The 27,134-nt window shown below is 32.4% G+C and overlaps 5 protein-coding genes across 5 annotated transcripts in view; 3 read left to right on the plus strand and 2 right to left on the minus strand.

Annotated features, from left to right (window-relative positions):
* Positions 1-230: 230 nt before the first annotated feature.
* LOTGIDRAFT_196960 (hypothetical protein) lies at positions 231-3,103 on the plus strand. The gene is made up of 6 exons (XM_009067282.1): positions 231-282; positions 920-999; positions 1,424-1,475; positions 1,671-1,831; positions 1,948-2,041; positions 2,294-3,103. The coding sequence occupies exons 2-6, from the start codon at positions 925-927 to the stop codon at positions 2,350-2,352; spliced, it is 441 nt and encodes a 146-aa protein (XP_009065530.1). The 5' UTR covers positions 231-282; positions 920-924; the 3' UTR covers positions 2,353-3,103.
* A 340-nt stretch (positions 3,104-3,443) lies between these two features.
* LOTGIDRAFT_132853 (hypothetical protein) lies at positions 3,444-5,615 on the minus strand (the record flags this gene model as incomplete). The annotated part of the gene is made up of 6 exons (XM_009067283.1): positions 3,444-3,629; positions 4,047-4,153; positions 4,358-4,487; positions 4,857-4,938; positions 5,141-5,248; positions 5,548-5,615. The coding sequence occupies 6 exons, from the start codon at positions 5,613-5,615 to the stop codon at positions 3,444-3,446; spliced, it is 681 nt and encodes a 226-aa protein (XP_009065531.1).
* A 329-nt stretch (positions 5,616-5,944) lies between these two features.
* Positions 5,945-7,851, plus strand: LOTGIDRAFT_222366 (hypothetical protein). The gene is made up of 4 exons (XM_009067284.1): positions 5,945-6,081; positions 6,299-6,366; positions 6,647-6,737; positions 7,235-7,851. Exons 1-4 carry the CDS (start codon positions 6,037-6,039, stop codon positions 7,361-7,363), a joined length of 333 nt encoding a protein of 110 aa, XP_009065532.1. The 5' UTR covers positions 5,945-6,036; the 3' UTR covers positions 7,364-7,851.
* Positions 7,852-9,516: 1,665 nt separating this feature from the next.
* Positions 9,517-19,959, minus strand: LOTGIDRAFT_236421 (hypothetical protein; the record flags this gene model as incomplete). Its single annotated transcript, XM_009067285.1, has 18 exons — positions 19,789-19,959; positions 18,842-19,044; positions 17,061-17,239; positions 16,394-16,489; positions 16,075-16,135; positions 15,515-15,655; positions 14,184-15,201; positions 13,848-13,934; positions 12,741-12,854; positions 12,023-12,099; positions 11,826-11,860; positions 11,476-11,588; positions 11,148-11,242; positions 10,706-10,905; positions 10,571-10,590; positions 10,481-10,500; positions 9,940-10,010; positions 9,517-9,695 (listed from the first exon to the last, which is right to left on the minus strand). The coding sequence occupies exons 1-18, from the start codon at positions 19,864-19,866 to the stop codon at positions 9,517-9,519; spliced, it is 2,787 nt and encodes a 928-aa protein (XP_009065533.1). The 5' UTR covers positions 19,867-19,959.
* Positions 19,960-21,140: 1,181 nt separating this feature from the next.
* Positions 21,141-27,134, plus strand: part of LOTGIDRAFT_236422 (hypothetical protein) — a gene marked incomplete at both ends in the record, with an annotated part of 7,527 nt that continues 1,533 nt past the window's right edge. The window contains 9 exons of the mRNA XM_009067286.1: positions 21,141-21,471; positions 21,843-21,991; positions 23,337-23,497; positions 23,670-24,005; positions 24,361-24,490; positions 24,955-25,169; positions 25,383-25,630; positions 26,069-26,220; positions 26,555-26,647. Of these exons, the coding sequence (XP_009065534.1) occupies positions 21,141-21,471; positions 21,843-21,991; positions 23,337-23,497; positions 23,670-24,005; positions 24,361-24,490; positions 24,955-25,169; positions 25,383-25,630; positions 26,069-26,220; positions 26,555-26,647 (1,815 nt within the window). The remainder of the gene's footprint in view (positions 21,472-21,842; positions 21,992-23,336; positions 23,498-23,669; positions 24,006-24,360; positions 24,491-24,954; positions 25,170-25,382; positions 25,631-26,068; positions 26,221-26,554; positions 26,648-27,134) is intronic.

Consider the following 27,134-nt stretch of genomic DNA (forward strand, 5'->3'; position numbering starts at 1 on the left):
AAGTTGAACTGATGAATATTCTTTGACTAAGTTTGAGACTATATAGTATAAATTTTATGTTTCTGTCTATTCTAAGAGGTAGGTATCACCTTAACTTCACCATATTTATTATTCCAGGAGGTAGTCAAAAAATGTTTACTTATGGACAGGAGATCAAGTATATAAGGCATTATAAGGGTAGTAGGCCTACAAGATCGAGGAATGAGATCGAATTTGAAGATTAATATGTGAAATGAGTGAACTTGCAGGAAAGGGTGGGGGTTGCACATTTAGAACACACAGGTGATAAGATCTCACAAACTTACAAAAAGAGCTTTTATCTCATAGATGGCAATATGGTTTCGAAATATGACTTTCAATTAACTATTAGATAGGCCTTTTTGATTTCTATTCTAGTTTTATCTGGAAAAGATTTCCAACTTATGATTTTCTAAACTTCCGGTTTCATAATATCATCAGCTTCCGGTTTAACTCGATTCACTAAATATAAAATGTCAACTTGACATAATTCTAAAAGTGTGATTTCATTTAAACAATTTTCTTTTAATAAGATCATGCAGATGAAAATGATAATTTTTATTGAATCTTTGACATTAAACGCCTTGATAGAAAAACAACCAACCAAGTTCAACAAATTTTACGACAATTGCAAATTCATTTATTTCTGGATTTCGATCTAGAAATTCTTTTTTTCCCCTAAAGTTCCAGTTTCTCTGCAAATTTGCAAAAATATTTTCATCAAGCTTTGTCATTAATTTTGCCAACGCATTATTTTACGACAACCAAAGTTAGGCAGATGTTTATTTCACACTACAGATCCGCCATATTTCATAACCCATAGCAATTATTTTTCATTTTATATGAAAAAGTTTTCTTCGTAGTCCAGTTCACTTTAGGAATTTTAATCAATCACATACAGCAGAAATGGGGGACGCTTGGAATGAAGTTACTTACCTGAGAAAAGCCCCACCAAAGGCTCAGGAAAGACGAACAACTGGGGTATGAATCTTGCTAAGTTTTGTTTTGATTTTGTTGGCTTATTCCGGTTGATTCGCAACTAACCTAGTTATTGCACCACTCTGATAGACATTGATATACTATACTCTGACATTTTTTAGATCTAATAATTTTGTTTTTTATTTTTAGATAGGTTTACATTTACAACCAACATGACAACTCATAAAATCTAAACAATAAAATGCTTCCTCACCAATCAGTCAATCACCTTTTAAGTCAGTCTTACGTTAATATTGCCATTGGCATGATGCAATGTTATCTTGTGTATAACTGAAAATTACTTATATAGGCCTAGATGGAAACAGTAATTATGGTGGAATTTTGTGGTACCGGTGTTTAAAGTTAAAATGTGATGTAGTCCTTTTAAATGAATCCATATTATATATTTTATTTCACTGTTTTTCAGGCTGTTAATCGAGCTATGCAATCCGGTGGGGTTGTTGACACGAGGAAGAAATGTATGTATTAGTTTGTATTTAAAAACATCACAGTTTTTTTTTTTAGGAAACCTGTTATCTACCTGAATATTCGTTAAACCAATCTGTCATCCCTGATATAGGGTGCTGGAATGTTATTTCTATATAGTGCAAAGTGACTGTAGTTAAGTTTAAAATTACTGTTTGGTTCATTAGCTTTTCCTTATTGTTTTCTAGATGCTGCTGCCACCAATAAACATGTGACAACTGATAAAAATACAGCTAAATTAGATCGAGAGACAGAAGAACTGCACCATGATGCTATTGATAGAAGTGTGGCTCAGTTGATCCAAAAAGGACGTTCTAACAAGGGTTTAACCCAGAAAGAACTGGCTACAGTAAGTATCAAACAATGTCAAAATTTTAAGTGTCAACTTCAATGTGGCAAATTTAGTTAATTCATTTTCTTAATGCCACTGAAACAACGCCACTGTATTATTATTTTTTTTTGTAGAGGATCAATGAAAAGCCGTCAGTTGTAAATGATTATGAGTCCGGCAAGGCTATTCCAGCACAAGGTATTCTAGCCAAGATGGAGAGGACTCTTGGTAAGTAAAAAATAATTGTGTCAATGCAATGTCTTAATAAACAAAAATTCTCATTGTTGGCTTCTCTTGTCAGTTGTGTTCACTTCATAGTTAATTTAAAACTGGTATTAGTTTACTTCCAAACCAAATTTCCTCATGATAGGTAAACATCAAAGCATGTTGTCAAGGGCAATAATTCCAAAACGTTTCATTGATGAATGCTTTTGAAATGGAAATATTAATAATCCAAGTTAAATTTCTTCATTTATTCAGGCTTAAGATTACGTGGAGCTAACAAAGGTCAACCTTTGGAACCAAAAGGTAAAAAGTGAAAAGCTTGTTAACAGTTACTCTTCTTTCGATATTTCAAGTGGAGAAGGATTATATTATTTTCAAATTACTAGTTTATATTACTCTCTTATATGGCTGCATTCGTGGATTTTTCATATGAAATAACCTAGGGAGAAGGGAAGGCTAGATATAGCCTGTATACCCCAATTATTTGGTTGACCAGACTTGGACAGCCTTCCCTACTCCTGTAAGAAAGGAGAAAGAGAACATTTTACTGTGATTGGTGCTTAATGTAATCAAACAGACCTCATCATTTTGAATTGTATTTGATAGAATCAAACAGGTCAATTTAGAAATTATTGATGGAGGTTGAATCAGGATTGGTGTTTTTTGGATTCAAACATGCCCTCCAAGCATTTAAAGAAATTTCTTACATCAGTGTAAAAAAGTTTTCAGTCTGAAACAAGATTTTAGTCACTCCTATACATGGGATGCAAACTGTTTTGTCTTATGAGATACAATGGGCTAATAGAAAGATGCATGAATGCAAGCTTAAGGCTTCCAGGATTGGGAATTGTGAATAACTATTATGGGATGGTTGCTATCTATCAGCTAGTGTATAAACTATAATGTGGAATGAATTTGTGAAAATACTACAGCAAGCGTTGTGCTATGTTCTTGTTTGTTCCATTTGATTTTGACATGGCCATGTTCGGCTTGATTTGTCAACTTTTGGTAATGTTCAGGTTGATTAACATTATTTCATAATAAAAGAATTAATGCATTTCAAAAGTTGTTATATTTATTGCTGGACCATGCGACAAGGTCTGATTCTTGGAATGGCAGGTCATGGGCCTCTTTAATTAATGTGATTGTGGAGCACATCCAGATTTAAAGCAGAATAAATAGTAATAGAAACTATAGCCTACAAGCCAGACCTTTTGGGAGGTTTATTATTATTGGCCTATTTCATCTCTTAGGCTTTCAATGCTAAAATATATCTTTTGAATTTCGTACATAATATTGAGCTTATAAAACTATTTGGATGAAATAATTTTATTTCCTATATACAAAGTGATCTTTAACTAGATGAATGAAGAATTCTGCACCAACAATACCAGATGAAATAGATCTAGTCTTTACGTAATGGGAATTGTTCTGATGTGACTCCATCTTTAGTTATAACTTTAACTATGATGGCATCTCCAGTGTAAATATCTCGTTCAGCTGCTGATATAAATACATCTTTTACTAGATTTACTGCTTTTTCTTTACTCAATGGCACTACTGCTACTCCTTCTTGATTCTTAAACCCAATCTACAATACAGATAAACATGAGATTATTATATACATGAGGCTAATAAACTCAATACTTTGTTCTTTATTCTTAAACTAATCAAATCAAATTGTAAGTAATGCCTCATATAATAGTCACTCTTAAAAGGTGTCTTCTTACTTCTTTTATTATTCAATCAAATCAAACATAATTTTAAAGATATTAGCATATCTTAGGCTTTATCTCAGATAATATGATCACAAAGGCCAATTAATAATATCACAATACACACAAATTAAGAAGGGACATGATGTCACTCAATGAACTTGTTTTGGCACCTCATGAATTACCTCTACACTGATGTTATTTATATATTTTTCATGTTGGTCTAATTATTTTTTTTTTTATCAAATTTATGGTATGGAATTTTGGGGTAAAATATGATATTATGTATTTACCTGATTATCTAATAGAGGTTGTAACATAGAACTAGCTGATCCTCCTGCTCTATAAGCTTCTCTTTCATAGGATCCAACAGGATCAAAACTAAACACACACCCTTTACCTACAGATAGATACATACATACACTGTTCTTTAGTTTTATGAGTACAATGATGATTGCACAAACGAGTACCTTGACATAAAATTTATGAAAAGTATCTAAGACACCTTCTAAAATGTAGGTTTGATAGAGTTACTAAGTCAAATAAACCAAGTATTTCATCTCTTTAATTTAATTCAAATCTATAGTGAATAGATATACTGTACCTTCATCATCAATTCCACCAATTATATTATAAACATAATAAGGAAAGAATCGTTTATAATATAACATAGTTGATAACATGGCAGCTATACTGGTGGTACTCATCTTCTTATTGTGACTGTGTTCATACATCTACAAATTATTCATTCTTGTATTAGAGACAAAGACAATAAATATAGCACCATCACTGGCATCAAAATTAGTTGGGTTACTAGAATAACTAGATAATTCAATACTTTTTGAAACTTTACTTTAGGTGCCAGCAATGACAAAATGATCTAAGCAAAGAAGCTTCATCAATACCATTCTCTACACAATTTAACAGCAAGCATGTCATCTTTATTTCAGTTTTCTTTTCATAAGAAAGATCATGGCCAAAGAATAATTTGATAGTTACAAATCTTGTAGAAACATGATAAGTGATCACATCAACTTCCACATCTTACAAGCTTTGTCCATTTTTTTATAGTTCTTTTAAGTTCTAATTCTATATTAATATACCTTTAATCTGGCTCCAATCACTTTCGTCAACGTCAAAACATCACCATGGAAACCACAACTTCCTAGCACAGTTTTTTCACTTCTATAAAACAAACAAAATTATTCTCATCAATAACATTGGTTAAAAGTTTTGTAGAGTTATTTCTTCCTTTGTTTGTCTTAAAATAGGGGTGGAAAACACTAGGATTAAAAAGAGGTGGAAACCACTGGGGGGAAACCACTAGAGAGGAACTTGTAAAGGGAGGAACTACATGCCAGTACTGGTATGCCAACTATGTACTTACAATTTATAGGTTTTAGGTGCCTCTCTAGAATGAATTGAGAAACCTTCACTAAGTCGTGTGTCTGAAGCTACTACAGCAAAATCTTCTCCTGCTACTGCCAACACAGTTCTAAAATATAAAAGACAAAATTAAGGAATGAAATTCTTTCTTTCTAATCTTCTAACACAAACAGTACTTTTGCCCCTGGTCTTGGAAAGTCAATAAGCCTATGGATGTGGAATATAATGAAAATAATGAGATATGATATGACTCTGTGAATGTGGTTGACATCAGCTATCCTCATGCAACAAAATTCAGAACCCCCATCCCCATTATCTTGGTCTTGGATATAGGAAGTACAACACAGTCACTCTCACAGTCTTCAGAGAAAAATGCATGAATAAACCATGTCCATTTGGCCTACTTACCCTCCATTAAAAGCATATGGACTGAAATGAGCTTGTTTGGGTCCGTTTTGACCATATAGTTCTTTCATGTGAGTTTCCATTGCACCATTCACTTTTTAGTCGAGAAATCTCAAAAAAATAAATTTCACGATGAGTTTGCCGTTTTGTGTTGTTTTCAGTAATGGAGGAAAATCTCGTCTATAGTCACGTGACAGGAGTTAAAATGATTAACTCTGGCTTAATAATGCTAATTAGGGATAGAATGAGATTATCAATTTTCATTATTGATCAATGCAAATTTCTCCGTAATTTTGGATTTTAAAAGAAAGGCGCTAATCGAAGCGTGAAATTTGGAATCTCGTCACACACGTGGGTTTACTTATTGCGGGAGACCTGTATCAAAACAGTCGAAATGGTAACGAATTTCGCCGGCTTTTCTCGCTTTCTTTGATATGATTCGTAATTTTATGATCATAATTAATTTTCCAAGAAGAAAATCTATTTAGCATTATGATCTTATGGGATTTATTGCCTTTGCTTAGATGTCAACTCAAGGTTTCATATTATATCACTCCTTATTGTGAAATGCAACCAAATTATCCCCCTTTACAGTAAAATCTGTTTACTACGACCACCTCTACTTAGATTGTAAAATCTCTTAAATTTATGCTTTGAGAGACTGATTTTAGACTTCAGGTAGTGTTATTTGTTAATGAGTCTTAGGTAATTGCTAATACAGATCTAATGATTTAATTCCTCTTTTCTTTTTTAGTTGTTTTATTCGTTTTTCAAGTCGTTAGTTGGTAAAGATGTTGTTGTTGAATTAAAAAATGATCTCAGGTATAAATTATAATTTATAACAAGACGTATGATCAAGAAAAGTCATTAATTTGGATACTACATACATTTTGCCAGCACTAAAACATTATTGATAAAGATTTTATCTGAATGGGTTTTTGAACAGAAGTCACTGAAAAAGTGTGCCAAGTTCATCATTGTACAATACAGACTCTCTTAAAGTCTTTTAAATTATATTGAACTAAATAGCACAACCATGTTCCTTAAATCGGGTTGTGCTCAATATTAATTGAATCCTCATTTTCACACCCTGTGTTTTCAGTATATGTGGTACATTACATTCTGTAGACCAGTTTTTAAATATCAAACTTACAGACATCAGTGTAACAGATCCTGATAAATATCCTCATATGGTTGGTACTTACTATTATTTCTCCCAATTTATTAGATATTACATTTCTATGGCAGTAGCTAACATCATGCAATGAAATAGTGTCTAATTGTGCTTCAGCTCTATTTATTATTCCTGAAAGTTATGCAACTTTGACTGTACAAGGCTCACTTACCGTATTCATTCTTTCATTCCTGGCATAGGTCAAGGAGATTCATATAGAACCCAGTTCTACTTGTTTGTAATGCAGGTTGTAGAAACCATAAGTAGAAATGTGTAGTGGTATAGTAAGGCAATACACCAATGCCTCATGGCCCTGTGTACTAAGGGTCATGTTCACTTAAGACCTGCATGTTGTTGGAAATTGAAAAAAAAGTAGTCAAACGTTACTGTCCTTGAAAAATTTCCATAATTACCGAATATTGCCTATCTTCTGATCTGAAGAAGGTGCTGAAAAGAAACCTGCTTCAATGTATTTTGATTGCATTGATTGATATGCCCATATCATGTTTATTTCAGTTATCAGTAAAGAACTGTTTTATTCGGGGTTCAGTAGTCAGATATGTCCAGTTACCAGCTGATGAATGTGATACACAGTTACTACAAGATGCAGCACGGAAAGAAGCTGCACAGAACAAATCAAGATAACATTCTACTAAAGCTTCTCTAGTGCTACATAGACTAATATTTGTGTCAGTTCAGAGTCAGGGCTGCTGGTTTCATAAACATTGTGTATTTGGCAGCTTTGAAATTACTTTGTGATCTTTTAACATCTTTTGAGAAAAAAAAGTAGAATAAGAAAGCGTAAATTGCAATGGATGGATTTTACCACGTTGATCTCTAATATGAGACCTTGCTATTTTGAAGTGTCTGGTGGAAAAACTTTGGATCAGCAGTACTGGCCAAATATGAATGTGTGCAGGCACTCACAAATAAAAGAATATTGAAATCATGTAAATATTGTTAACTTGCAAAGATCAGCAAGAGACCCTGATTAATTGTGAATCATTTTGTAAATAAAGCCGTCTTCATTCTCAATACCATTTCTAGTGCTTTATTTTATAACTAATATAAGAAGTTGTCTGAAAATGATTTCTTGAAAAATAAAAAAAATTCATAATTTGATTATAATTCACATTGGAGTGTTTGTTTAATAGGCTCAAAGCTTCTCAGAGTTTCACACAAATAATAGAAACTATGTTTCAAATGCTGTTGACATTAAACAACTGTAAAAAGACAGAATAGCACCAAGTTCCAAAGTTTTATCAAAAGGACAAAGTGGATCGTAAAAGCTTTTTATTATAAAATTCAATAATTAAAATTATTAAGCACTACACAATACGTTAAAATAAATTAATTTCAGGAAATTCACACTGCCTTCAATGAATAAAAATGTTTTCAGTAAAAAATATGTTAATACTAAACAAAGCAGGACACTGGAATTAATGGCATTAGTTGGTAGTCACTGGCATTGGTTCACTGTATTACAGAGTTTTTAATATACAATAATAAAGAACAAAATATCTTGGTATTCGCATGATTTACCATCCAAAGAAAGCAGTATAAGGTTTTAGAAAAGAAACTCTCTTATAGATGCACTGGCCTAGGTCACAAGTAGGAACTGTGGATTTCAGCATTGGAAGCAATGTTTATTTTGAAGACAGTATTAATTTCACTATATCACAGGTATGAGTTATTTGACAATTTATAAACAGTAAATGCTCATAATTAATACTGAAATAATGAAGTATAGATATTCAACACTTTAAAAGATTTCACAGGTATCTGAAGTTTCATTAATAACACGTACAAGAGCGATGTGCCTTTGTCAATATAGCAAAAAGAAAGGCATGTTATTTCGTAGTTATATTATTGATTTTTAGATATCTGTGAAGAGATTCAAGCTGTAATAACTTTTATCACAATAATTTGGGTCTGTCATAAAATAATGGTATAAAAGGTAATCATATAAGTTAAAAAAAAGTTGAGACATTGATATTAGGACAATATCTTAATGATTATCCTTAAATTGAGACATACTAAAAATCATAATCTCATCATTAACTATTGCTAAAAAATACTAATCTAAGCAGTAGTATATTTCTACCACTGGGATCAGAGACCTTAACTTTGAAAACTGCTGACTGTTAATACAATATTGTAAAACTAATAATAAAATTTATAGAATACTGTTTAGTATAACAAAGAACTAACCGGCAAGTTATGGTCATTTAGTGATAAATATGACTGGAGATGATTATTTTTGGGGCATGATATAATGGTTCACACACCAAACCCCTTTTTAACTGTATGAAGCATTGCAAATACATTTGACTGTTCTGTTTTCACCTCAGACAATTTTGCAGCAACTGTGAAAATGGATTCCCTCACTGATTGATATATCCACAAATAAAACTCTCGATGAACATATAAATATGAAGTCATAAGACACAATATTAAAACTCCCAACTTTTATGGCACTTACAATTCATAAAAATCTGATCTACATTTTGCCAATTTTATAAATAAATACATAACAAATAAAAGACTTGCTACACTCTGTATAACTAATATTCAATTTGAATTTGAATTAATAATTACGTAGCACTAGCCTTGCCTAGATATATTGTCTAGATGATTGAGATCTAATTCAAATTGGGTCAATTTTGTGCTTATTATTCCTTTTAAATAATACAAAAAATTCCTGATTATAAAAATCTGCTGTTGAACAGACAAAATTTGTCTTGCTGCATAATTAAAGTGTCTAACTAAATGCCTTTTTCAACTAAAGCTGATAATTTTTATCCAAAACTTTGACTTCTCTTTAATGTTGGTTTCTTGACTTTTTTCCGTTTTTTAGCCGATTTTGTTGCTTTTCGCGTAGTTAATAATGATTTCGGTTTTGGCTTGATTGGTTTAAAACCAGGGTCATCTCTTTCTTCTTCTCGTTTCTGTAGCCATAACATATGGTTGGCTCGTTCTATAAGAAATTAATTAAAAAATTATATGAGTTCCAATCTCTCGTAGGATTTGGAGCAAAATTTATTGTAAAACATGATGCGTAAACTTTCAATTTCTTAAATCCTCATAAAATAGGATTTATTTCCTTAATGTTAAGAATGTATAGCTATGCAATAATACGTGTGTGGTGTTATATATATGATAACTCCACTACTTTTTGTATTGAACACCTATTGTCATGCGATTTGAAAGAATTATCTTACCAAGTTGTTTCTCAGCTTCTTTGAATCTTTTATAATTTTCAGGCATCCAAACTCTCGGATGGCTCAGTAAACTGGAAAAACAAGTATAAAACACAAGTGAGATTTAACAAAATTCATCAGAAATTTAGTGAGAAACAAGTACATTGGGTCAATATTAACATATACCGGTATTGTAAATCAAGGACAATAACTCTAACCATGTTTCTAAATATAACTATACTAGTCTTATCTAAATTTAAAAACAAACTGATATACAGACTACCAAGTATATTGGTGAAAGGACACTGGACTTCTGCAAGTGCTGTCCTTAGCATAAAAATTTTCGTCCCAGGTGAATTCGAACTCATGGATAACAACATGCTACTGACAGCTATCCCACTGATCTACTACTCTGACTCTTCTGCCTTATTCAATATATCAGTCAAAATCCTTGCCATGATGACAGCTGTGTTAATCATGTAAACTAAAGAAATCTTCTGATCTTACCTAGAGCTATAAGTAGCAGGTAAATATCCTGGAACATCATAGTATAATGTTTTACCAGTAGGGGGATATAAAGCTCTGAAATAATAATATAATGTTTTACCAATAGGAGGATATAAAGTTCTGAAATAATATTATAATGTTTTACCAATAGGAGGATATAAAGCTCTGAAATAATAATATAATGTTTTACCAATAGGAGGATATAAAGTTCTGAAATAATATTATAATGTTTTACCAGTAGGGGGATATAAAGCTCTGAAATAATAATATAATGTTTTACCAGTAGGAGGATATAAAGCTCTGAAATAATAATATAATGTTTTACCAATAAGAGGATATAAAGCTCTGAAATAATAATATAATGTTTTACCAGTAGGGGGATATAAAGCTCTGAAATAATAATATAATGTTTTACCAGTAGGAGGATATAAAGCTCTGAAATAATAATATAATGTTTTACCAGTAGGAGGATATAAAGCTCTGAAATAATAATATATTGTTTTACCAGTAGGAGGATATAAAGTTCTGAAATAATATTATAATGTTTTACCAGTAGGGGGATATAAAGGTCTGAAATAATAATATAATGTTTTACCAGTAGGGGGATATAAAGCTCTGAAATAATAATATAATATATTAATTAATGATAAAACAGAGGAGTACGATCTGGTATATGATTACAAAATGGAATACAGAAGTAAAAGAATGAAAATATACAGTACCTTTCTAATGTTGCTGTAGTAACATTGATACCATTTCTAGCTAGTTTATCTTTCATATACTGACATTCTCTCTTTTCTTGACTTTCAAATTTCTCCTGAAAAATAAAAATAAACTATTAATTCCAATTTTGATCATAGAATTTGATATGTGGGTGCTGGGCAAATAAATATGGCCAATAGAACAGCCCTGGGGTGCCCATATAGAAGCCAAAGTTTTTAGACTGTTTCAAGGATTGCTACAGTCCTACCATACTACTGTACAATATTGCTTCCAATTTTTCATGCTTTGAATAGATTTTAATTACAAATATCAAAGGAAAAAGCGTACCAGATCAGGGTTCTTGGAGACAATATTCAAAATATCTTCAGGGTTCACTGGTTTCTTTTCTTTTGTTATCTTTGGTTTTTCTTCTTCTGATCCATATAAAGATCTTCCCTTCTCTGAAAAATATTGATGATATTATGACAAAAAATTCAATCTGCACGTTTTTTCCATCAAAACCAGTCTGATTTTCAAATTCATTTCTTTTCAGGCTTCCATTTTTAACTATTCATCTAGTCTATTTGATAAATAATGTTTAAAATTGAGCACAGCCCCTTTAACATAAATCAATATTGTAACTATGAAAAGAGCTAATCAGGCCACTTAAAATCATATAGTTAGGATATTCTACTTACTTGCTGAATGCCATTTAGGTCTGACAGGAGCTGATCTGAAAAAGACAAAGGTATAGAGCTGTGAATTTGAATTTATCTTTCCTCTATAATCCTTTTAACAAAAGCTTTATACAGGTAGGCTACAGATCAAAAACTGATAACAGAAAAATGTTTATTTTACAAAATTGAGTGATTATAAATAAGGAAAGATAACTCACTTTGCTCTAGCGTAAGATATCTTCGGTTGAACCAGCTCAGCTTCTAGACCTTCAGTCTTTATCTTAATGTTGATTGGCTATAATAAGTTAATGAGTCAAAACTGAATATCCTGACGTTCATGATTTGAATCTATATTAACATCATACATAAAGGGATGCAGTCCCCAAAAATATTCACTATATAAGCATAACATAGAAATTTAAGAGTTTGATAATCAACCAGAAAAATTTCAGTTATGTCCTAAGATGATTAGGTGAATATCTGGAGGACGATATCTATCTGAACATATACTAAGGAAGGAAGGATTATGAGATATTAATGACCATTTGATTACAGAGTAGCCTAATACAGAAATAGATATATATACAAACAAACCATACTTTATTACATTTGGCAGAACAGATGGGTATTGAACAATAACAGTAAAAAAGTAGTAGGTCTAGGTTATAGAATGAGAAGGTAAATCGTATAGTCTAAGATCAATCAGAAGTTTTTTCAATAGCTACAAACTAAATCACATAAGTTTGGTATTTGGCCTACTTTTCGCAAACCGGTTCCTATAGAAAATATAAAAAAAGTTTGAGTATCAATACTACATGTAGTTTGTGTCATATTCATAGTCGCTGTAGTTAATTTGGCCTTGACATCAAATGATTGCAGCGAATACTAACCCCTCAATGATATGGAAGTTAAATGAAATCATCACAATAGACTTACCACTGTTCTTATATTTCCTGTTTTTTGTCTAAACATAAGAAATTTAACACCAATATATGGATCAAAATAACTTTTACTTTCAAAATTAGGGTCATTGATTTTAAAACTTGCACCCTGTAAATTAGTTATTCAAGTACAATTTTGTTTAAATTTTTATCGTTTTTATTTTGAAAAATAGATGAGTTAGTAAAATACTGTTTCATCTATCAAAAATCTAGAAAGTTGGAGGAAGTATCACAATATTCAAATTTAAAGTAAATGGTAATTCAAAAAGATTTTCATAATAATACAGACATACATTTAAACACGGTGTGCAGTTATATTGCTAAACTGTTATTGAATAGGTTATGGGGTAAATTCAAAAATTAATAACATGAAGTGATACAAGATTTATATACTGTGATGAATATATATATGATGCAGGGTTTAGAAGTATTAAATCAGTATTGGCCAGGGCTGTTGATTAGGCTATATTTGTCGGTCATGTCTGATAGGAATATCTTTGATCTTTGATATAGGGCCAATTTTCCTAAATATAAGATCATTGCATTGTGGCTTGGGAGTGTGTATGGTATACATGTAAAGGTACATTTATGGAAACACATGTATGAAGTGAAATGCAAAGGGATACATTCATAGGGATAAACTCAAGGAGATAGAAACATTTAATGAGAATACATTTATGCAATCATGCAAATTAATATCAACACAAAGCAACGTTATTACAAAATGGAAACCCAGTAGATCCAATCAAACCTAAATAAACATTCTAATTAAATAATCACATTAAACATTTCCTCTATTGATAACTCAACTTTCAAGTCCTGGCAAAGATCTCAACTGCATGACTTGAAATGTTTTCAGATGAAGTCTTCAAATTGGTACTGTCTCTGGATGCAAATTTTACTTTCATCTATTAGACTAAGTAAATGAAACCTATGGAACTCCAAAGTTCCAATGTATTGACATGTGTTTCTATATGGACTATGTTGCAATTCTTTGAAAAGCCTTTAATAAGTTGAAGTGTTTTGTTGGTATGTACCAGTAAATGAATAATAGGAGGAGCCCTCCAATATAACAGACCTACAAATGAAGACCTCAATTTACCTTATAAGAGACATCATGGGGCAGATTTTCCACCACATTCAGAGTAGAAACTTCATCTCCAGTTGGTGGAGGTGATTTAATTTTACACTAAAATTCAAAAAATATTAGATTAATTTAGGGATCACCATCTGAGGGGACTATCACTAAAACTGGTCATCCAAGCTATCTTGCTCTGCTTTTCTGACTGACCAAGAAAATTTGGACAAAATTGATCAAAATGCAATGCCAGTTTTCATCAGATACAGATTATAGTATGAATTGAGACCCAGTAGTAGGACTTAAGTACAGAGCAGTTCCTCTACTAAACCGCTCAATTAAAGGTTTACAAATACTTACACTTTTACGTGTAACTGTAGGAGGTCTTGTTTGTTTCAATTTCTTCAGTTGTTCTCCTGATACAGATTTAGGTTCTGTTGGTTTATAACATTCTCCATCTAGAACTGACTTCACGCTTGTATCTTTAGCTCCAGTGGGATCAAACTCCAATGTCTTCGTTGTTTTAAACACTTTTTCATTTGTGCTGGATCTCAGGGACTTCTCGTAGTGATTCAATCGGGATGAAGCAGGTCGCGATTTATGGCCATCACCTGCATCAAGGTAGTTTTTAGCAGAGTTGTCATATTTGCTGAGATCTTCTGCTGGAGCTAATTCACAAGGTCTGCTTGTATCATCACCATAATCAACTGTTACTATGGTAGCAGCAGGGGTCACAGGTCGTTGTCCAGTAGCAAGACGTTTTGGCGAGACTGATCTGAATCCACGATTAGATTCTGGAATGGCCGTCTGTTCGCATGAGCCTATATTTATGACTGTGATAGGCGAGACAGGTTTCTGTGTCCCACTACCATTGGACGAATCAGAATCCACTCGCAATTTATTGGACGACAATTTCCCTCTTTGAACAGAATCTTCATTTTGTTCTGCAGGAATTCTGACCAAGACAGATATTGGGTCAACATGTTCACTTTCTGATGAGGACTGTCGAGAAGTTCTTGATCTATCACTATCAACACCATGACCATTTGTTTTGCTCAAATTAGCTTTCTGTACAATTTTTTGATCAGCCCTCTTCTTAGCAGCTGATACTGGCCTTGACCTTGTATTTGGTTGCCTTGGAGATATGTCAATTATTTTATTTCTGTCTTCTCTAATTAAAACATTTGAACTTTTGTGGCTTTTTTCTGTTTCTCCATTCATAGTCTCTCCAAATGCTTCTGTCACCTTGCCAATGACCTCTGACCGTTTTCGTTCTCTGTCAGCAATGTCAAGGTCATGTGAATAACGAAATTCTGAAGAACCATTCAATAAGTCATTGTTGCTCTTACTAGAGAAAACTGTAGCCTTTTCCAACAACCTGGAGAATGAAAAATAAATTTGATATCTCTTTAAGACAAATCATCACAAAAGGGCACAAAAAGTTGAGGTGTTTAAGAAGGCTTACCAAGAAAAGCAGACTTCTCCATGTTTACAACAAATGCAAGCTAAAAACTAAAATCACTTGTTAGGCTACTTAAAAAAACAACCATCTCACATGGTGGGCATTATTTTCTATCTTTACAATCTAACTCTAATTCCACAAACAGAGATCACTTCTGAACAATTTCCAGACTACCCTGTGGCAAACACCACACTCTCCATCCCTAGAAACCCCAAAAACATGAACTGACCTCTCAGTATCTAGGTCATCATCATCATCATTCTCCTCATCACTAAGGCTACCCATTGATGGTAGTTGTAAATGTAGTGGTTCTGGTGTTGGTTTCCGTAGTAACACTAATGGTGACCTTCTACCACTTCTTCTTCCATCTCTAATAAATATAAAATCATTTGTTACATATGGTACTCTTGGGATTTCCTAAGAATTAAATGTGAAGGAGACACAAGGATTCATTTTATTTATATCCAATGTGTAATGCAATATCTGAGTTTTTCTTTCTATTTTCATATATCCAGGGTATATTCAGTTTAACAGACACTGCCGAGAGTTGATAACATAGAAAGTTGGAAAGTTTTTAAACTTTTGGCAATCTACGGTTGCTTGATAATCCTATAATAGACTGTCAGAAAATGAGTGAAAAGAATACAAATTGATAGAAACCGAAAAACTGAAGTTTGGTATTAGGGGTCACGGCCTGCCTAGCTGGCACAGGGAGGACAGGTATAATGATGATACTTTAATTTATATTTTATTAAACCTGCTCAACACTAAGAAAAGATATTAACTTACACTTTATCTTGTATAATATCAGGAGAAGGAACAGGTGCTCTGGGAGAATCTTGATAACGTTCTGTTAAATTAATAAGAAATAACTTACCAATCAATATGATATTTTAGGCAGAGGTGAGAAAAAAAATTGGACAAGATAACAGTATATTTGGGGTATTCTTACATCTGTGATGCTATAAGTGCCAGTAATATCAAAGACTTTTTTTTATAAATATCCAAGGCCTCCTGAATGAAATAAAATAATTAAAAATTTAACTTTAAACAACTTAAAATGTAAAATATCCATCAATTAAACTGAAAAAGGAAAATCCTCACTAACCAGATCTAAAACCATTGCTATTATTCTGTGACCAATCATCTTCTATATGTGGTGTTAACACTTTACCTGTTGTAGGGTCACATTTAGTTCCCCTTACTGAAATACAAAACACAATGTGGTTATTTTTAGAGAAGACCGAGAAGAGAGAAAAGAAAAAAAAGAAATAGCATGGTAAAAAAATGCTAATAACAATAAGAAGTAAAATACAAATAACAGTAATTCAACAAAAAAGAACAGAAATAACTCAATGCACTTGCCAAGATCACAAATAAATAAATCTGTTTCATAAAAATAAAGTGGAGTTTTAATATAGTTAATATTGATCTTTCAACTTAAAGATTTTACTGTTAAGATACAGAAAAAACCTGACAACACAACACAGTTACACAGAGAAACCATAACAGATACAACAATGATAAAAACAGCACAGAAACATTTAACAGAAGCACACAGCTGGGACAACAATACACAGAAAAGCACATCAAAGAAAACAACAGAGCACAGAAATTTAACAGAAACACTCAACAAGAATAAGACAACACAGTACAGAAAACGATAACAGAGCAATAACAAAGCACAGAAGAGCAGTGAGTAGAAACAGCACATCAAGCCAGAAACCTGAGTTAGATAAGATTAAACAATATTTTGACTAAGACTGCTTTCTTACCTGATATAGGAGCTGTGAGATCAGGTTTAGACGGTCCTATTGATGGTTTAGTGACACCAGAAGTTGTGCTTGGTCTCTTTCCACTCCAGGGTCTGGTTCGAGATTGGGTATTAGATGTTACAGGACGTGTTCTATTAGATTGTTGTTTTAATAACTCTGGTATAGATGAATTACTGCCCCTAGAATCAAGAAGAGAATACTTTAAAGGATATGATTGTAGAGATATTTGCTTAAAAAGATTCTAATTTCAGTTTTTTAGAATGAAAATCAAACTAGCAGTTCAACTGTAATTATAAAAAACGATTATACAATTCTAATGCTGTAATAAAAGAAAGATTCTGGATTGACAATTTGATCACTCTTTGTTATCATATATCATTTAGATTTGTGTAGGTGATTTGGTGCTAACTTTGATGAAGATGAACCTACTTATTCTGAATAACTCCTGTATGGAGGTTGATTCTATACATCATAAGCTAGTTTTCAATTTCATAATTTATCCTACATCAGAACATCTAAGTCTCTAAAACTATACTCTCAAGGACAAATTCAAGTTAACTGGTGCTCATACATAAGATTTAATGTATAATGTTTCACTGAAACTAAACTCAAAGGCATCACTTAATCATCATCACAATTCAATTTCATGTTAAGATATTACACATATCATAATAACTACATGTATATCCAATAACACAATCTATTATCATATAATCATAAATCATCATTATAAGTCAAGAACTGAACTGTAATATTCAATAACAATAACCATTCAAAATCAACTCTGTGTTTAGTTGTCCATGTTAACACAATTGTTTTCACAAATCACCTTCCCATCATTTACTTATTCAGTACAGATCACAAAATACTATGTAACACTTATTGTATCCAGATACGAGTTTTGACATAGTCTTATTATTTCAAAGAAGAATGTCAAATAGGGGTGTGGTTTGGAAACGATGTGTAACACTTTAACACTTTGAAATGTTAAAGACAGAGCATTATTCAATAAACATCACAGTATCTGAATAATTATTCTAGATCACAGATTTTACACATATATTCCATTACAGATATCACTTTACTGCTGAACTTCTATTATATAACAAACGCATCACTGATAAAACTTGTTTTGGTGTATATCTTCCCTATTATAAAATATCATCCAAATATGAAACTATTCAGTGACAAGTCATTAGTTTTCATACATCTTCAAGCAATATGTTATCAAGACAATTTTCAAGATCAATAATTCGAAACCTCCATTGCACAAAACTAACAAAATGCACACCTCTATAAATCTTGTAACTGATAAGAAGAATAAACATTGTCGTCGGTAAGGAAATAAAGATCTGTGTCTAGAAGTTATTGGAAGAGATAGAACTATTTTCACTCTGTGACTAACTGGTGTTAATAATTTATAACCTTAGAAAACAAACAACAGAGACAATAGCTCAATTTACCACTTAATTATAAATCAATCACCTATTTCCAAGGCCATAGAGCAATCTAAGGAGAGGGGGGCTGGCTGGTTTAAACAGTGGTGTATTTAGGTGGGGGGGGGGGGGGGCATGTCCCCCCAGTATGACAAGTGCCCTCTACGATCTCTACGTGCGAGGATGGTCCACATCCACAACAATAAAAAAATGAGAAAATAGTATAGCTATCAACAAAATCAGGGATGTTGTGTTGGATATCTTCACCAGTCATGTCTGGTAGGAGCTTTCAAGTACCAAAATACGAATTCTTGTCTTGGGGACTTTAAGAAAATCAAACCTCACCAAGCTGTTTTCTGGTAATCCAAAGTTAACAATTGGGGTTCAGTTTTAAATTCTTCAACTAATGGTTTATTCTCTTTATCTCTTTGATTACTCAAACAAGATGGTGGCCGTAGACTTCCCGCATCATTAAAACCAATGGTATAAACTTTAGTTTTGATCTGATCTAATTTAGCTAGTGATACACTACTGGCATTTGTCCATTTCTAAGGGAAGACATAAAGAATTTGTTAGTCGATTCATGGACAAAAGCATAGGATTAAATAAATGGGAAGGATAAAATTATAGACGAAAAGATGCAACTTACAATTTTATCAGGGTTCAGTGGCTTTTCTATGAATCATAAGGTTAGGGAGGCAACTTGGAGCAATAGAATTGTCAAAAATTCATGTGAAACAGATTTGAGAGATGAACTCTGAATAGCTCTATAGCAGGTGTTTTCAACCTTTTATATCTAATAACCCTTTTCAAGATCCTTGATTGTTTGCATTACCCCCTTCCCCTATAAATCCTTCCCATTTTTTGATTTTCTCTCAGGTTGTTGCTGCAAACTTTTAGATGTTGGAGAATGCAGCCTGACTGAATAGAACGACTTTATATCATAATAGGCCAAAAATTTTACGCTAGACTACAAAACACCTTATTACCCCCAAAATATTTCAAAATTACCCCCATGTTCAAATCCCTTGTGATTCTACAAGATCTAATCAAAATAGATCTGAACATTGAATCCCTACAGTAAAAAAAACAATCTTTTTTGTTTAAATTGTAGTGTTTCTATGTTGAAATTCATATTTAAGATAATTTTTTGAAGTAACCAGACTTGCCCATTGGCACTAATTAATCTTAATCTTGGAATAAAAGATGTTTGTGGTAAATCTTTTAGCAATCAGTTTTAACTAATGCCAATCATTATAACCACTAACTAAGCTATTTTAAATTGTATGTACCTTAGAAGCAATCGCTCTGATTTCATCACATTGTTCTATAATTTCTGGGTCTAAATCCAAATGAAATTTGGGGTCCATTTTAGAAGTTTTCAAGTTGACAGTAGGCTATAATTCAACAGAAAACTCTCTCTACATTTTCATGATCTTTATTTTACTGAGTAGCCTAGTCTACATTATCGGCCATGACAGTTGAGATATTTTGTGAAAAAGACTAGGATAAGACATATCAAGTGATTGGATAAACCGATAAATATCGGTAAAAATCTTTTGATCAAATAATCAATGAAATAGCACCTTACTAATCTACTGTTATATTCACCTGTACGCATGCGCATTCAACTTTTCTCCTTGGAGATTGTAAACAATATGGCCGCCTACATGAACTGTGAAAAATAACGGTAGTTTAGAAAAAACTGCTGAATTTCCCGTTAGCGTGAGTAGATTTCATTGGCCATAAATAAATAATGTGTTAATAAGCTATCTTCACTTGCATCACGCAAGCAGCCTGATTATTCTGTCAGATTCACTCACTATATTCATTTTGTAGTGGAAAATGTTTACAAACTCACTAACTAGCCTACGTCAATGTCACTGTTTACATGCAGTTCTATGGCCTAACCAGCTAAATGAGCTACACTCTTCAGTGTTCACAGTCATTATCTTAATGAATAGGTCACTGCAAACTGAGCTGTTATTGTTAGTGTTATTGTCACTCCTCAGGTCAGGTGTAAATCTTTCACAAGAAAATAGTGAGACTGACAACTATATATGGGGTTGAGGGGTAGGGGGGTGAAAATGTATCCCAGCATTTGGTAGGGTATTTATTTATTTATGATGTTTTGTTATATCTATAAGCTTACTAGGCCTACTGTACATTTGCCAGTAGGTTACAAGAAATAAGCTATAGCCTAGTGCATCACACCAGTTACAAACAGGCATATCAAGGCTTCTTCAATAAAATAAAAATCATTTAAGCCTATAGAAGCTAAGGTTTGGCCCTATCCAATTCTACTAGGCTTACTGGTTATATTATTGAACCATAGTCAATCCAAAATCATAGACACTCCCGGTGTTTAAAGGGGTTGATGTATAATGTCACAATACATAATATATTTCAGTAATTTTTAATCTAGATAGACATTTCAGGTCTCATCCATCAAAAAACAAAAACAAAAAATAAGCCGTCCTACAAAATATGCTTCAGTAAAATAATTTATATTTTGACAGTTTATAAAACTTTATACAGATTTTATGAATCTTATCTTGTATTTGAACTGTATTTTAGAACAAGCATCATGGTAGAGAATTAGTAGAAAATTGGTCTGAGCTGCATATCTCAAAACTCCATCGAAATGTCGAGCATTCCAGATAAAACACAAGATGGGCATGGGGATGGGACTGAAGAAAAACCAGAAATTGTGGAACCAAACCAGGAGACGAATCCTGCTGACCCTTCTATAGCAGAGAGTACTGGCACTAAATCACCAAATGTCAATGATCAGAAGGCCACCCCAGATCCAACTTCTGATCCAAACTATGTCAACATTCATCAGTTCTTTCCAACTCTAGAACATTGTTTTACTAAAACATCTACTCACTTTGCCGAGGAACAAGACAATAGAATGGAGGCAGCTATTAAAGATTTTGTGAATGAAGATTCTACTGTGTTTAGTCAATTTAGTGGTAAGATGATTTGCCATTGGTTCTTTATATATATATCTTTATATATATATCTTTATATATCTTTATATATATATCTTTATATATATATCTTTATATATCTTTATATATATGCCCATATGAAAATGTGATTAAGTATGTTGTTGTCGTCCCTGTTCTTTCGTGCACAATAGAGACTGAGATCTTAGACAAGTCCTGATTTTGCCCTTGGTAACGTTTAAAACAATTAGTTTGTGAGCACAATTGAAGCTAAATTTTGGTGTGATCATTGAAATTGATTCCTTTAATTCACCCCATTGCTCAATGTATTCATATCTTCATACATTATCAATATCATAGATAGTCACTCAAGACATTGATCTAATATTTAACAGAACAAGAGAGCAGTACAATACAGGGTGGCAGTATGGGTGAAAAACAGGTAGCTATATTAGAGCGAGAAGGAACAGATTTATCTTATGATTCTACTATAGTATCTGCTAATAACAATTCAGCTGACAAACAAGAACCAGCTGATAAACATGTAAGTTGTATGATTTTTTTTAAATGAAATGTTATATAGTGATGGGAACATGGAGAATTAGAGCGTAGGTCTCCAATTTAATACTTTGGATTGGATGGGTCTATTAGTCAAGTGCTACAGGTTTTGCATGTTACAGATCTCTAGAAAGTTGGAAATAAAAACCACGCCTCTTTATTTCATGTGTTATATAACTTATGTATAAGTTTTTGAGCAAAGATGAAAGTGATATTCATGATGGTCCCAACACTAAAACTTTTGCTATTATCTCCAAAACATAAACTTCCATGCTGTTTGAAATCATTCTTTCGTCAATAAGTTTTGACATGAATATAGTTATTGTCATTCAATATTTCGTTTTGCTCTCGGAACCAGATGATTTTGACATTCTGGGGAACAAAACGACGTCCACCGACTAATCAACGACAGTACAGAAAGAAGAAGGTAGTATTCCATGTCAGTTTGTTTCAATGTGTCAGAAATTTGTCCTGCATCCCAATTATTATTTGAATCTTTTAAAAGACTGTATGATGGTTTCATCAGTTTATTCATTACAGATTTTCAGATCATTAATGTATTTTCATTTGTTGTGTTATATTACAAAATCTTTGTTTATTTTATAATATGAAATTGTAAACATTTATTGACAAGTTACTTTTATCTCTATTTTGTCAGTTTATATTTGTTGTACTGTGGAATGTATTTATTTATGTATTTTTTGAAAGTGGCATCCAAGACATATCTATGTAGTGATGTGTATGTTTATATGCTGTTTACGTGTTGAAATAAAACCATAACTTTATGAAGCAGGACAGTGAAATGTATTATGTGTAATAAATCTGTAATGGGGGCAACAAGGGTTGGATATATTTTTCTTTTATGTAATGTCTTCCTCCAATATGTTATGATTTAATCCTAGACAAGCTTACGATGAATGTTACTTTTGAAAAGTGTTATCGATACCAATAGATATAAGCTTAATTCTCAGACAAGTAATTCAATATACATTGTTTGAAAATCAGGGATATATGAAGATCCAAACTTTTATCTTTGGTATCATTTTAAGTCTATGTCTATAATCAAATAGAAGCTACAATTCTATTTTTTATGGATTTTTATAAAAAAAAAAACAGGTTTTTGATAATATTTTTCAAAAAAAAATTGAGAACATTATGAATTAAAGTAAAATTTGGTAAAATTTATCATAAGCCAGAACTGTATATCTGCAAATAGTGGCTAAGGGTGTAGAAATAGTATGAATCAGATAGTTAGAATAGGTAACTTATAGAAACTGTTGAAGCTTGTATGATGTCAGTGCTATTATGAAATGACATGGATTATATTGTAGACAGAAGACAAGAACGTATTTAGAACAGCAGTAGATGAGGAGACTCTAGAAGCTGCCAAAGCTAGAAGTGGAAATAGTATCTTTAATACTGAAGATTGGCCTGGGCCTCGATCACCCAGTCCTACCTTTGATGAAATTTTAGTCAATAAAGCTGTGGAACAGTAAGTTTTCATTCAAATTCACTCAAAATGATAGAAAAAAGTACAAAACTTTATTTTAGCTGGTATTGGCACGATTCTCCATCAAAAGGACCAAACATAATAACCTCTCCCAAAAACTAATTTCAGCTAAAACCCTATCTTATATTTTATACATATCAATTTATATTTTCAGTTATGAACGTGCCATAGAGTTGAAAAAAAAAGGAGAATACGAAGCTTCGATAAGATCTCTTAATAAAGCCATCAATCTTCAACCTGGAGATCATATGTTTTATATGGAACGTGCTGAAAACTTCATCCAGCTATCAGACATTCAGTCAGCCATCTTGAATTATAAAAAGGCGTGTTTAATGGCCCCCAGAAATGACAATTATTACTCGCGTCTCGCCTTTCTGTATTTTTTCTTAGGCCAAATGTTGTTTGATCAAAGACTGTATCCTGAATCTTTAGAATTATTTTCACGAGCAGCAGAAATGAAACCTGAAAACACTGGCTACCATATCAGAAGGTGAGCTTTATATTATTTTTAACAACTTAGTCTACTCTAAGAATAATTAATCAAAACTGTTATTGCACATTTAGCCAGTGGCATTGGGAAAGAAAAGTTTGTGAGCTCCCCCTCCCTCCCCTTGACAATTCTGTGGCCCCTACTCTCCTCTCCCCCATTTAATTATTCATGATGTTTGTAAGACCTACATTATGTTCATTACCTAATGCTCTTGCTCGTGTTTTGATAGTATAGACATTATCTGTCTACATTAATATGACTCTCAATTCTCCTACAACAAATAATTCTGAACTTGGTTTATCAACAAGTTCAACGGTTTATGTTTTGATTTATAATCTATTTCATCTATTTACAGTATATCATGTCTAGCTGCTCTACAGAGACATGGTGAATGTCTAGCCCTGGTGAACAAACGTCTAGAAACAGAAAAAAATAACGCTGATTTGCTCATCATGAGAGCTCGCTTGCATGAAATGTTCAGAAATGTAGGTCATTTTGGTAGTTTGTTATCACATGTTGGTCAAATGCAATAAATCTGGTGTTTGTCAAGGTCTAGGACTGAAACAAAGCATAAGTTGAAATAGTACCCTCAACTTGTGCTTTGTTTCATGTTGCAGGTTTGAGGGGCTGGAAAAACATTAAACCATTTCAATGGGACCATAAACAGAGGTCAGGAAATAGGAAAATATGAAGTCGAGGCACTGTTCTGACAGGTTTCCAGGTTACATGTAATAACAGGACAGATTGATGGATGTCAAACTTTTATAACTGTGTGCAAACTAAATACCCTCAAAGTTTGAAAAACAAACCATAGTGTTACTGTTGTGACAAATTTCACTCTTGCAAACTGCATTGAGTTACCATTCCTGGGATTTGAGAGCAGACTGAAAAATATCTGAGTAACAACATGTACAGGTTCTATATTAATATTTCTAACTATAAATTTCAGACGACACTGTGTTATTATGATGTTAAAGATGCTCTATTTATTGATGAGAATCACGATGTAGCCGTAGAGATGATGTCCAACCTAAAACTAACAGGGGAAGACAATAAAAAACAAGCCATGCAGTTAAATATAATGGGGAAACATCGTGAAGCCTTACAGAAAATATCTATCGCTATAGAAACTAATCCTTCTATTAGTTCATATCATGTGTTACGGTGAGAAATTGTTACATTTATGAAAGTCTTTTTTTGACTAGATATTTCATAATTTAATTGTTCATAGTTTATATGTAATTTTCCATTAAACTGTCAAGATTTCTTTGAAAAAACAAAACTCAGATGAAAAGGGAAATATTTAGAATTCTTATACTAGTAGATCTTTAACCTTGTATTAAGTCATAATTTCTTTATTTATTTATATATTTCTAGAGGTGCTTTACATCGAAAGTTAGGAGATTTTAACTCAGCTATAGATGATTTTCTACTGGCATTAGATAAATGTGACCATAATGAAGAAGATCCTGTTTATTCTGATTCTCAGAGACAGTTATTATTGACCTATAATGATTTTGCTGTAGAATGTTTTAACAAGGGATACTATGATGAATCAGTTATATTATTAAATAAAGCTATTAAAGGAGAGAAAAGAGAGAAGGGGTTATATATCAACAGAGGAGGTAGGGTCATATCATTCATTTGAAATTATGGGGATTCATGAGTTGGTTTGAATGAAATTGAGTTGTATGTCCTTCTTTTCTGCACCTGTTTGACTTGATGAGGACAGCAATTACATTTAGTGTGCAATGAAGGAACTTTGTTTTCGTTTAAATGAACATGTACAGGGATAAATAATTTTTGTCAGGACAGTGGCATGAGCGTTTAACTCACTGAGCCACCTTGGCTCCCTAGAATTGGAATTGTGATATTTGGACAATGTTGGCCATGAATTCTAATTCTGACCTTCTGACCTCTCACCTGAAATCGATCATTTAAGAGATGTGACTATTGTATCTAAGTTGTTAACCTTACAGTAATAAGTTATATTAATAATTATATTACTGATTTTATCTTCTCATTCTCTTTACATTATCCTGATCTTTTTCTTATTTTTGCAGATTGTTTTCTAAAACAAGACGAGTTAAACTTTGCTCTCCAAGATTATCACCAAGCTCTAGAGTTAGACCCCAGTGATGTTTATATTAAGACTAGAATCTCTGTTATACATGCTGAATTTGCCTACACTGCTTACCAAGAGAAAAACTATTCTGTAAGTTTGTTATCTTTATTTGATGGCCTTATTAATATATATAGACATTGATTGTTTCAATTTTATATCAACATAATACAAAGAAAACCTTTCAAAAATGTCAAACCTTGCAAAGTTTAATCCCTGTATAATCCATTAATCTATAAAAGTAAGTAATTATCAATAAATCTAATGCTTAAATTTTTATTATACATGGATTCTGTTGTATAGTTATGATACCACTGATGAATATATCATTTTATTTGCCAAGTTTGAGGATTTAAATTTCATATTAACTTTAGTAAAAAATAAGTGAATAGTTTCATGTCTCAACCCCTTTAACTCATTCTTTCAGGAATCCCTGGCCAAGATGTCTCTAGCTATACAGTATAACCCCAGTGTTGGGGGATATTACATATCACGAGCCAGATCAAAATACATGATAGAGGTACCTTTCTTATCAATCTGATATAAATGATGATGCTAAATGCCATCAAATCTGAAGTATGCCTTTAATTTTATTAAAAAACATTTTCAATTGTTGAGACAAATCATATTTTATGGTTGGTAGGCGGGTAATTTTAAAACCTCACATTCTGATATTGGCCTCAAATAGACTTAACTTTAAAATGAAATTTATTTAACAGGATGTGAATGGTGCAAAACAAGATTTAATCCTGGGAATGTTATTAGATCCCTACCAATGAAGATATAGTGACTATAATAAACAGATTGTTCCCAGGGAAGTCAGTTGTAGATATAATAAACAGTAAACTTGCTGACCCTGGTCGTATAGCTCTACAACATCTTTTACCTACAGCTTCTCCTGTTAGACTACAACCATTACTACCACAGTATGTCCATTTTCATTATCTTTTACTATCAGAGTATGTTCATTTTCTATATCCTTTACTATCAGAGTATGTTAATTTTTC

This window comes from Lottia gigantea (assembly GCF_000327385.1).
Source record: "Lottia gigantea unplaced genomic scaffold LOTGIsca_81, whole genome shotgun sequence".
NCBI lineage: Eukaryota > Metazoa > Mollusca > Gastropoda > Lottiidae > Lottia > Lottia gigantea.

Bases quoted from the DNA above. Each gene is read 5' to 3' on its own strand.
- LOTGIDRAFT_196960 (XM_009067282.1), top strand. From the start codon at position 925: ATGGGGGACGCTTGGAATGAAGTTACTTACCTGAGAAAAGCCCCACCA. The intron at 1,000-1,423 runs GTATGAATCTTG...ACTGTTTTTCAG, and splicing joins AGGAAAGACGAACAACTGGG to GCTGTTAATCGAGCTATGCA. The intron at 1,832-1,947 runs GTAAGTATCAAA...TTTTTTTTGTAG, and splicing joins CCCAGAAAGAACTGGCTACA to AGGATCAATGAAAAGCCGTC.
- LOTGIDRAFT_222366 (XM_009067284.1), top strand. From the start codon at position 6,037: ATGATCTTATGGGATTTATTGCCTTTGCTTAGATGTCAACTCAAG. The intron at 6,082-6,298 runs GTTTCATATTAT...TTTCTTTTTTAG, and splicing joins TGCTTAGATGTCAACTCAAG to TTGTTTTATTCGTTTTTCAA. The intron at 6,367-6,646 runs GTATAAATTATA...CTGTGTTTTCAG, and splicing joins GAATTAAAAAATGATCTCAG to TATATGTGGTACATTACATT.